At 49.4% G+C, this 12,502-nt stretch overlaps 1 protein-coding gene across 1 annotated transcript in view; it reads right to left on the reverse strand.

Moving 5' to 3' along the window:
* Nucleotides 1–12,502, reverse strand: part of GSG1L (GSG1 like) — a 213,847-nt gene that overhangs the window by 67,808 nt on the left and 133,537 nt on the right. The window contains exon 3 of the mRNA XM_060123259.1: nucleotides 9,864–10,016. Within this exon, the coding sequence (XP_059979242.1) occupies nucleotides 9,864–10,016 (153 nt within the window). The remainder of the gene's footprint in view (nucleotides 1–9,863; nucleotides 10,017–12,502) is intronic.

Genomic DNA, 12,502 nt, shown 5'->3' on the forward strand with positions numbered 1-12,502 from the left:
ACAAAAACAGACTTTGTAAAAAAAATCCCCTAAAATGTCCAATGAGGCGAAGTGAGAAAAAAGCCTTCTATATTTAAAACTCTAAAGGAGCTGGAACTTTATCACACGGAGAGCCGTACACTTGACAAGTATCAACCTGAGGTCAGTCGCTAAGTATGCAAAATGACCATTCGGCAAATAGGTGTGGCGGAATATTTTTAGATGGTAATTCATGCTTTTTTCCCCTGTACTTTTCCCCTTTTTCCTTTCGCTTCATTCAAACGGTAAGAGGCTCTGGACTTCTTCGTCCCAGAGGTTTTGCAGCAAAGAGGGGAAACCCATCTGCAAAATCCTTCCCTCCTGGCTTTCATGTTTAGAAGCCTTAATTTACCGAGGAGATTAGACAGGGACCTCTGAGTCAGGGAGAGAAAGAGTGAGCTGTCTTCTAGTCCTTAGGACAAAAAAAAGGGTTGGGGACTTCCTTGGTGGCGCAGTGGTTAAGAATCCACCTGCCGATGCAGGGGACACGGGTTCAAGCCCTGGTCCAGGAAGATCCCACGTGCCGCGGAGCAACTAAGCCCATGGGCCACAACTACTGAGCCTGTTCACTAGAGCCTGCGAGCCACAACTACTGAGTCCGCGCGCCACAACTACTGAAGCCAGTGCGCCTAGAGCCCGTGCTCCACAATGAAGAGTAGCCCCTGCTCGCCACAACTAGAGAAAGCCCATGCACAGCAACGAAGACCCAACGCAGCCCCCCCCCGCCGCCGCAAAAGAAAAAACAAAAGAAAAAGGGTTGGATTGTCCTTGTCTGGGGCAGGAGTGGATGCTGGGGGTCTGCAGTGGTGTTTTGTTGGCTAATACAATGTTTTGAAATATTTTGAATTAAAAAGTTAAACCTAGGGTTACTAGGTCACCCAACAATTCTTCTCCTAGGAAAACATATGTCTACACAAACACTTGGACATGAATGTTCATAGCAGCATTATTTGTACTAGTCAAAAAGTGGAAAACAACACACATGTCCATCAACTGACAAACAGAGAAATAAGATGTGGTGTATTTGTGCCATGGAATATTATTCGGCAATAAAACGGAACGCAGTGGTGATACATCTTACAACTTGGATGAACCTTGAAAACACCATGCTAAATGAAAGAAGCCAGTCAGAAAAGACCATATAGTGTATGACCCCATTTATATAAAATGTCTAGAATCAGCAAATCCATGGAGATAGAAAGTAGATCAGCGGTTGCCTAAAGATGGGGTGGGGGTTGGTGGAAAATAGGGAGTGACCGCTAGCGGGTACGGGGTTTCTTTCTGGGGTGATGAAAAGATTTTAAAATTAGATTCTGCGACGGTTACTAAAAGCCTTTAAACTTTACACTTTACATGGGTGAACTTTACGATATGTAAATTCTATCCCAATAAAGCTGTTTAAAAAACATTTTGAATTAAAAATCAGGAGATTTTCCTATTAAAAAAACCAGCTTTGGGCTTTCCTTGAATGCCGTGCATGTTCCTCCACGGCAGCAATGGGGTGCTGGTGGGGCGTGCACTCCCAAGTTGGCCGCCATCCCCACATCCACTGCTGTGTTACATCTGGACAGCTTGACTCACTTATGTCACCTACGTGGTCCCTGTAGGCACTGCACTTGAGACCTCTGATCACCACAGGCACTGAGGTCACCAGCCCCCTTCTCCCACCTCCCATCTGGCCCTAGAAGCAAAGAGCTCTGGGGACTGGAAGGGACCCTGTGAACAGGGCATTAGAGGAGGCTCAGTGGCAACCTACATGGACCCATGTAACAGTAAAGCACGTGGCTTTGAAGCCAGAACCGCCACATACTCACTCTGTGCCTCAGTTTTCTCAACTGTAAAATGGGAATAACATTTACAGATGGGAACATCTGTAGGGTTCAACAGAGGGAATACGTTTAGAACAGTGTCTGGCATAATAAATGCTCAATAAATGGAAGCTATTGAGCCCTAATTTCTTATCTGCAATTCCAAATTCCCAGAAGTTCTGAAACCCAAAAGCTTCTTCGTAATTCATCTGGCCACAAAATCTGACTTGGCCTGAACTCATTTAGCACCAAAACCTGACGTGAATGGACGTGAGGTTATTGACCGTCTTTATTTATTCCCCCCTAGAACGAATATTCGCGTGTTTCACTCTGTTTGCTTACACGGTGCTGCCCCAGCCCCTACTGGGGTGTTGTGTAATGGATGGTTTATGTATTGCGTTACCTGCCCAAATCTGAAAAGTTCCAAATTCTGGAACACTTCTAGCCCTAAGGGTTTCAGATCAGGGACTAAGCTGTATGATAAAGATGATAATGACAAAGATTAAACCCCACCCCCTCTTTGTCTGACACTGCGTAAGACCAGACAGTTGCAGCACAGCCCCAGGCAAAGGCAGTAGGGAGTAAGCCCCTCAAAATTCTGACAATACATCTTCTACCAGTCCAGGAGGATGGGAGCACAGGATCAAAATGAAGCTCTTTTCCAGAAATGAAAGAAATGCAGTGTTCCTTGCAGAGCTGGATTCAGGGTATGAGAACCACATAGGCCAGGTTAGCTTCGGAGGACAAAACCTCACCTTGGCCTTGGTTTAGCTCCCAGACCTCGCTGGGTGTCTCTCTCTTCCTTTGGCTGGTCCTGATTTGTATCCTTTATGACGATACTGTAACCCGAAGTATAGTGCTTTGCTGAGTTCTGTGAGTAGTCCTAACGAATTATCAGACTTCAGAGGGTCATGAGGAAGCTGATTTGAAGCCAGTTGGTTAGAGGCGCGGGCAGCCCAGGGACCCCCTGAACTTACAGGTGGCACCTGCAGTGGGGCAGTCTTGCTGGGGACCGTGGCATCTGATGGCAAATAGCGTCAGAATTGTACTGCAGGGCACAGGCTAATGTCAGAACAGCACCCTTTGCCTTGGTTTGTCCTTACCCATAACCCCCCCGGCCGGCACCAGAGGGCACTGCAGGTTTAGCGGGCAGCTCCGGTGCATGTTGGTGGCTTCCTTCCTCCAACACTTTCCATCTCAGGTGGCGAAGGCCAGAAATGCTGGGGGAGTCACTGACTCAGGAGTGCCCCCTAAACCAGTGATGGATGAGAGATGGTGAAGAAATTCCACTGCCTTCTCACCCCTTGGGTGTCCTACAGTCTCTCAGAGGGTCCCCAGCAGGAGGGAAACCCAGTTGCCGCCAGTGGTCACCCGCCTACCAACATTCCCTTTATTGGCCCTCCTGCCTTCTTGTCTTACAAATCCCCTGTCCGAACATACTTCCTGGGATCACTTCCCAAATAAACTACTTGCACCCATATCTTCACCTTAGGGTCTGCTTTGGAGGAACCCACATGAAGACCTCTACCATTCCTGGGGCTCTTGAGTCCCTTAGCTCCACCGCTGACCTCCTGATCATCTCCCAACTTGACAAGCCAACCGATTCCCAACCACTGGGACTTCCAGTCAGCAACGCCTTTGGGCAACCACTTGTCCACCATTGCATAGTAATCCTGCTTGGTCCATGGCTAAGCCCCCACCGCAGGTGTGCTTAGAGACCCAGGCCCAGCTAATCACAGTGTCTCATCCTCTGGCATGGTGACTGGTTCAGGAATGAGTCTATGAACCCAGCTGGTCTGATCATAGCCCTCCTTGGAGTTTTGCAGGAGACACGCGAAAGGAGTCCTCTCTGCCTCTGGAATCTTACGTAAGGCTGGAGCTGCTTATGGCTATCCACTCTCCACACGGATGGGCCTGACTGAGACAGAAGCTAAAGGAAGTCAGAGTTTGGAGATACAGCTCGATTCCTGATGACATGATCACCTGGATGCAGCCATGCCTGAAGCGTAACCACCCTGTACTCTTCCATTACATGAATCAATAGAGTTCAATCACGCCCCCCCCAACTTCTTCCTTTAGCTAATTTGATTGGGTTCTTGTCACTTGCAAGCAAAAGGAGCTTTTAATGATATTGAAAAACTCATTTCTCTGATTTAGACCCTCTGTACTTTTAGACACAAAAATACACAAAAGTAATTGCTCTCTCAGTTATGAGCAAGAGACCCAGTCTGGCCAGGGCAGAAGAACTGAACAGAGGGAGCTATGGGCAGGAGATTCCTTTTAGCACAGGCCCAAGGTAGCTAGTGGAATTAGTGTCTCAGGAAACTCACCCTAAAATACAATGGCAGTTTACGGTAGGAAGTTACAGATCATCACACCAAGAGTAAGCTCTAAGGAAGAGTCAGAGAATTAAGTGAAGGGTGGACTGGGGAGGAATTGAAGACCACAGGCAACCTCGCTTGGTGGAAGCTGCCATGACTGGACATAAAACAAACAGATCTAAGCTTCCTGGCAGCCAGTGAAAGGCAAACCTGATGGGTTAACCAGCTTACATTCGCTCACAGAAGGCAGCCTCAGACCAGGTCGTAGGGCCAATGGCTCTATAAAACTGCCTTCCTGGAACTCACAGGCTTCATGGCTCATGGGGCTGGAGTTGGGTCCAGAGGAGCAGGTGTGCGCACTTTGCGTGCCTCACAGCTTGGTTTCTGAGGATTCTGGTGGTCCCATGGGTGTCTGCAGTGCAGTGGGATTTGCCTGCTGTGTCCCTCAGGCCCCAGGCCTCCAGATCCCCAAAGGTCTATCCAAAACACACGGGTAGGTGTCCACCTTGCAGGCTTGCCCTTCAACTCATACCTCACCTTGAAAATAGCCCCTGAAATTTTTTTAAAGTGTATGTAATGGTTAAGACTTTAATGCTTCTCAGTCAAAATTCTGAGAAGTCATTCTGAATGCGTAAGATTAGAATGCCTTCAAAGAAAAACATACAAGATTCAAACTTTAATTCCTAACCTAAGTTTCCACTAGCCCTGTAGTTTGGGGTCACAAAAGCATCAAAACATCCCAAGTCCCATCATACTCCATTCAATTGCCTTTCAAGTTTAAGATATTCTGTATTTTTAAAAAAGAAAATTAAAATAAAAATTTTCAAATCATACATTATGTATATAAGGTTAAGAAACTGAATACGAGATTAAGCGTGGTGTACTGTGCAGTGAAATACATGCTTTAGGATGAAGCCAAATATGCCAAGATTACATAAAAGATAAGGTTCTAGTTTCCCGGATTCAAAGAGCTACCTCAGCCTTGGTCATTTTTTGTTTTATCGCAAAATTTCCTTTTCTCGATACTTAACAAAGTAGACTCTTGCTGACTTCTCCCTGAGGTCTAATTTTTTCCTGGAAACAGACGTCCTCCTCTTCATTCCAGTGCAGTTTTTACTAAAAGCCCACCTGTGTTAGCCTGACCATCCAGGAGTTCTCCAAATGACTTTCTTTCCTTCCTAAGTAGATCAGCCTCATTTTTCGGAGAAACTGGGGAAGAACAGACATCTTCCAGCCTGCTTTCACATCCTCTCCGAGATACAAGACCCTGGCCGCTGGGGGAAGAGACAGTGGCACAGGGAGCCCCATCTTCTCCAGCAGCTCTGCTAAAGTCACAGGACTGGCTGGGTGGGGGCGACACTGGCAGCTAGAGCCGCATCCCCGTCTGGTATTAGTCTTGCCCAGGCCTGAGAGATGGAGAAAAGCTGTGGCCCAGTGCAGGGCCTCATTATGACTTTCAAGGGCCCCGGGCACTTTTGACTTCATGGGCCTGTTCCTCCATAACAGAAATATTAAAAATTACATTTTACGATGGCAGTGGTATAAAAAATACCAGTCCAGCCTAGATTCACTCTTATGCCTTCATTATTATTCTCTTTTTTTCTTCTGATTTTAAAAACAGTCAAAATTAAAGCACTTTGTGGGTCCCTAGAAGCACTGGGAGCTCTAGGCTCTGGACCAGCAGACCAACAATCTGTACAACCACCCTCCTGCCAGAATTGGGAACATAGCCCTGCTGGCCCTGCCCCACCACCCCTTCTCCCTTGGCTGTAGAGTCCAAATCCCTCACCCCAGCCTCACTGTGACAGGGCTGGTCCCTGGGGCCCTGATCTGCCCTTCAGTTTATTCAGGGACAACTAGGAATAATAATAACAACAGTGACAACCTGAAGTCCTGGGGGCCAAGCCCTGCTCAAAGCACTCTACGCGGCAGGCTCTGGGTTCAACCACTGGCGAGCTATGTGACTGCCGGCAAGTCAGTTTTCCCATCTGTGGAATGGACGTAATGCCCCTCCCACAAGGACACTGAGGAATAAAGATATTAACACATGCAGCAGGCTCAGGCCAGTGCTGGTGCAGCATGGCATCTCAGTCCGTGTTGGCAATTACGATTAATCCTAACCCACTGGCTCATTATAATAATTAATTATAGTAATTGGCTCCCGTAGGGGCTGCCCTGCCTCTGCTTTCTCCTCTACCCTAGAAGGCGTTGACCTTGGGCTGAGGACCCCTCGGTGTGAGCTGGTCCGGCAGCATCACAGCCCTGGCAGCATCAGAGCCCAACCCTCTCCCCACAGGGACTCAGTCGATGCTCGCCCACTCCTTCCCCTCCCACAGCAACAAACCAGAAGCCCACCCACCTCCTCCAAGCTTCTCACCCTCCCCAAACACCCCCCCCAACTCCCCCCCGCCACCAGCTGTCTTGTTCTCAAGGGGCTCCTGAAAGGCCAGCTTCCTGGTTCCTCCAGGACAGGCAAGTCAGGGGCTTGGCTCTCTCCTGGTCTCATGTTTCTCCCGGGTTTATTTTCTCCCAGGCATGAATACAGAATCCTTTCTCTCCACCACTTGCTTATCCCATCATCTGGCTGCTACATCCCTCTCAGTGACTGTTTTCTGAGGACTTAAAAGTCTTCTCCCTCCCTGCCCGCCCGGTCACTCCTGCAGTACGATCCTGAGAAAAGAGCAGAGGGCTTTGAAGCCAGCAGGAGCCGGGTTTAATCCCAGCTCCACAACTGACCAGCTGTGTGACCTTGGGCAAGTCAGTTAACCTCCCTGAGCCGTGCATTGTTTATCTGCCTGAAATTACGGAGATGATCTTATTTTCTTTAGCAGTGGGACTCCCCGCTAGAAGGAAACGGGGGTTTTTTGAGGGGTGAAAATTTTGATAAGCCGTTTGAGGTAGGGGGAAGAGCCCCCTACCCGCTTCCCCACGAGAGAGGCTTGAAGAACCAGAGACAGCTGCCTTGGGCTGGCCACCAGCTTTTGTTTTGTGACAGGAGTAAGCAGGTTGAGGGGAGGGCTGGATGCTTGGGATAATGGAGGGGATTCTTTGATGCTTGGTAGAGAGAAAGAAAAGGAGAGATGAAACCACTGACAAGGAAAGGAGCCTGGACACCCTGCAGCACCTCACACCCAACCTGTTCAAAAGGGACCCATCATCTCCCCCAGCTGCTCTTTCCCCACCTTCCCCATCTTGGTGGTACCATCCCATCCTGGCCAAATGCCAGCCCAGATCAGGGGTCTGGCCATCTAGACCTAGGGACCCCTCCCCAGAATAATGTTTTCAGCTGCATAAAATAAAATAAAAGGATATAGAAGAAACCAGTTATACTGAAATACAATTAGCAAAATATTCAAATAAATGTGTTATATAGTCATATACGTGCTTCCTCATTAGCATGTTAGATAAGATTCAGCGGAAGCTCTCAGAAGTACTGCTCTTTTGAAGGAGTGCATTTCAAGATATGTGCATATGAAAAACGTGGTTCCTATTGGTGACTATGTCACAGGTGCCGCCCACGACTGTGATGCGTTGCCTCCGCTCATATTTGAAAGATATTCTAAATGTCAGTTGCAAGTTAGAGAAATGAAGATGTAACTTCTCCCCCATCCAGGTTCATGGACTCTCTGAATTCTGTGGACTCCACACTAGGAGCCTTTGACCTAGAGTCTTGGTTTTTTCCAACCCGCTCATTCCCGCCCACCTCTCTCCTTAGTCAGTCTGCAAGCACTGTGCCTGCATCTCCTATCCCCACAGCCACTGCATGGGGTTGGGGCCTCCCCCTTTCTCACCTCCTGGCTGGCCTCCTCACCTCCATTCTGGCTCCACTCCTCCCGTGCTGCACCCTGAACCCTCATCCCCAAATGCAAACCTGACCGTATCACCCTTTGCTCTGGATTCGTCAATGGCTCCCTATTGCCTGCATGATAAAATCTACAGACCAGTGCAAAGCACCAAGACCCCTACCCGGCTCTCCAGCCTCAGCTCTCAACACTCCTACTCACCTGCCTTTTCACGTTCCCATTAGTTTGAACTACGTGAAGTTTCCAGAATATGCCACGTCACTAAGCTTTTTCCTATGCTGTTCCCTCCACCCAAAATGCCCTCCCCGAGTTGTCCAACAAGGCAAACTCTTAAAGTTGTTTTCCAAGTCTCAGCTCAAATGATTGCTTCCTCAGGCCCCACCCCACCCATGGGCACCCCCTGGGCAAACGTAGGTGCCCCCTTGCGGGACTCACCACACCCAGTTCATGAAGGTCAACTTGCCACGTTACAAGGGTTTGATGAGTCTGTGTCGCTACAAGATGGCAAACTTCAGGAGGCCAGGACTGAGTCATTTTTTCTTTGACTCCCGCAAACCTAGTACCGACCCCAGAGCCCAGGAGGCCTTCAGTGAGTGTTGGTGGAGTAAATGAATACAATATGAAAAAAAAAAACTGATTTCAGGCATAATAAACACATCTAATAACAGCAAACAAAGAATAACCCATCTCTCGATCTGGAATAGCTGAAAACAGGGTCACGGGGGAAGGGGAGGGCGGCCAAAATCGACACTGTGCTGTGAGGATCTCTCTGCTTTTCTTTTCTTCCCTTTACTATTCTGGTTAGATTTCCCACATCCTGGGAATGACAATGCGCATGTTTTGATCTATGCAGCATGCTATAATTTCTTGAATTCCGCTCTCTATTCTTTGAGAGATCCTTCTGTTATATACACATACCTCAATTAGGGGGCGATTATCTCCCTTACCAAAAGGCTCATCGTTTCGGTTTCATTAAATAAAGAGTTCTTCCAGTGCATGAAGAATAAGATTAGATTTATAGAAATTCAGTTTATATTTGGCTTTTTAGGAACAGATGTCGTACACAGCCAAGCCACTGCTCTGTCAGGCTTCCTGAAGTTATGGTGTACAGGCTCCTTTGACTCCCTTCTGGCAAACTCCTGGCTTAACCCCTTATGACCCGGGTCTGCTGAGGCTATCCCGGGCACCTGGCCACCTAATCCAATGACCTTTGCTTGGAGCCTTCTGTCTCCACCTCCCTGAGTCGTGCTGCCGCTGCTGACCATCCAGTTTTCCCTGAAACCCTCAAAGTCCTTGGCCTTTGTCCACAATCTCTGCTCACCCCACCTTCACCACTGAGATTCCAAATGTGTTTGTTCATCAAGCTTCCTGCTGGCCATCTCCCCATGGAGGTCTCAAGGGCAAATACGATAAAGCAGATGAGTGATGTGCCCGCCACACCCAGCAGGCTCCCCTTTCATATCCCTGTGAAAGACGCCACCATCCGCCCATTTTCACGACCACCTCCCTTTCCCTCGTGCCACAAATCCAATCCATCGCCCGCCATGGGGCGTTCGTCTCCTGAATACATCTCCAGCAAACCCCTCTCTCTCTCCCATGTGTGTTAAGCTCCATGAAGCACCGGAACTGTCTGTTTCCATTCATTACGATAACCCCATACTTATTACATGACCTGGCACACGAGACACTCAGTAAACACATGCTGAATCAGAGAACAGGGGAGCAGACAAATCCTACTTTACAAATTGTAACACTGAGGTTCAGAGAAGAGAAGTGATGGGCCCATGGTCACCTAGGTGGACCGATCAGGACTTAGCCCGAGGGTGGCCCCAGCTCCCGCATTCCCCTCTGCTCTGGTCACAGGGTTGGTTCCGGTGTGTTCTCGCCCCACTGCCCGAGGCCCTCTGCCTTACCTGAGAGCACCGTGAAGACCGCCGCAAAGGCATTGAGCTTGAGCCCGTCGATGACATTGCTGGAGTGGAAGAGCTCGAGACACATGAGGCTGAAACCAACCACCAGCAGGAGGATGTAGAGCACCTCGGAGACGACCGACAGCCACAGGACCCCTGCAAGGAGGAGGTAGGGAGGTCGTGAGGTGAGGACGCACAGGGCGGACTCTCCCTGGGTTCGTTCCACCCCACGCCCCTGGGTTGGGGGATCAAGTCGTTTTAGAGAAGACCTCGGTCCTAGGGTGGGTCCTGATCAGGTAAGGCGATCCTGGCCAGCCATCCTCCTCACCAGGACTGGCTCAGGAAGCCCAGCCTAAGTCAGTCGGAGCGTGGCACTCTCAGGATGACAGCTACTGGTTCAGGGAGGCATGTGACCAATAAGCGGGTCCATTCAGATTGGAGGGAGGAACTTCCATCCTGTGGCCGGATGGGAGGCTCTCTTTCTCTTCTCATCTGTTACATGACTGCCACTGGGAGCCATCTCATGGCCCAGAGAGCACCTGCCTTAGAATGAAGCTGACACTGGTTGCTGAGCAGAGCAATGGAAAGATGACCTCACTGGGCCACGCAACCACCAGCCCCGAGGGCTTCCCTGTGGCTAAGCTGGCCAGTATGATGTTCTCTGTTACCTACAGCTATAAGCATCCCAACTCTTACACACATCATGCTTGCCCTCAAGGTACACCTACATTTTTATTTACCCTGTTCCCTACTCCACTTTTTTCTAGATACCACCACTACTATTCCCACAGCTTCAACCTTGTGGTTCTCTTGGGAGCTGCCATGTTCTGCTGTGGTCCCACCCCACTGGGCACAGTTAATTGATCCAATGTGATCACGTGACCTAGAACTGGCCAGTCAAAGCCCTTCTCTAGGAATCTGTGCTTGGAACCCACCGAAGCAGACAGGAAGAGAGGCCCAGATGGGAGTCCAGGCACTCTGTCAGTATGAGCGACTGGTTCCAGCTGTTCCTGAAGGCCAGCTGAACCCCATCCTGCCAGTGTTTTGGCTATCCAAAGCTTCTTTTTATTCCTTAACGTAGCACAGCTCCCTCTTCCCCCAAATTGGTCCAAATTGGGTTACCATCACTTGCCACCTAATTTAGGGGGCATCTTCTATTTCTCCCATCCTACATTATTCTTCCTTCTTCCTACATGCTTTTTATTGGAAGAACCCCTTTCCTCTCTCAGCCTGTGCAGTTTAGTTGCATCAGATTCACACCCTGGCTCTATGACTCGTATCTGGCCAATCAGAACTCCGTGTCCTTCTGACTCTAGTCATTGGTTCAGGAATGAACCTCTCTATGCCTCAGTTTCTTAACCTATAAAATGGGACTAATAATGACTCCTATCTCATAGTATTGTGGTGCTGTGAGGATTCACACAGCAACGTAATGAGCTTGTGCTTAGCATATAGTAAGAGCTCAGTTCATGGGCGTCATTACCACTGTTGGGTGCGAGGAACACGGTGGGGACCGGAAATGGAGCCGAGGGGTCCTTGAGTGAGGTCAAGGTTAGAGATGGTCAAGAGGCAGAAATGACACTGTGGGAGCAGAAGTGATTTCTGAGAAAAAGGGTGGCGAGTAAGAGGCGGAGGACATCATGTGACTTACCCTCCAAGCCACGCTAACCATAGGTTTTGAGAAGGGACTATGGATGGACCAGGCCTGGCCAGCCGGAGATGGACACATGACCCAACTCAGTTCAATGAGTCAGGCACAGGACTTTTGCTGAAACTATTGGGAAAGAAAATTCCTTTTTTCCACTGGGTTTGAGGCTGGGAAGATGGAAGGATGGAATTGACTGCGTCAAGTAGCAAGGGCCTTCCTGGGGGCAGAGCCAAGGCCAAGGAAGGCGGCATCAAGAGATGGAGGAAGACCATGTCCTGTGACGTTGAGCCCCCAGATCCAGCCGTGCCTACAGCTGCCAGTCATTTGTCCTTTCAATCACATGAACCAAGAGATCCTTGTCTTTGCCTAAGCCGGTTTGGGGTAGAACTTCTGTCTCTTACAACCAACAGTCCGGACCTTCAGTTTTTCTTTTCTCGGAAGCTGCCCTTCCCTACCTCTCTGCCTTTGCACAAGTTGTCCTTTCCACCTTAATGCCCTAGGGATGCCCGATATACACCATTCGGTGAAGGAAGCAAACAAACAGCAATGTCTGAGCCCCGATCTATTCTCTGATGAAGAATCCAGATTCTCAAACACCCACTATCATTCCTAATGCAACGGGGCTTTCAGAGCTTTGAAGAACTTTTATCTTTCTTTTTTTTTTTTTTTGCTACAAAAATATCGCATCTCCTGGGCAATCCCTTGGATTTCTGTAAGAGAATAATGTGCTCTTGGCAGCCTGGATGTTGTTAAAACATCCCCTGGCACCGTACGCTCGTAGCCTCTGAGGCCCTTCACTGGCCCGAGGCCCACCGGGCAGCGAGGAGGAATGCAGGAGGTGCAGGGTGAGCTGGGCCATGCAGGGGTGCGGCTGCCCTCGGGGAGGCCTGTTCTCCCTCCCAGCAGCCTTCACCTCCAGCTGCTGTTGCCCTGCTGGTGGGCGGAGCCTCACCAGGGTGAGGCTCACCGCCTCAGCTGACTCCCCCGCAGTGCC

This window comes from Lagenorhynchus albirostris, chromosome 15, assembly GCF_949774975.1.
Source record: "Lagenorhynchus albirostris chromosome 15, mLagAlb1.1, whole genome shotgun sequence".
Taxonomy (NCBI): Eukaryota; Metazoa; Chordata; class Mammalia; order Artiodactyla; family Delphinidae; genus Lagenorhynchus; species Lagenorhynchus albirostris.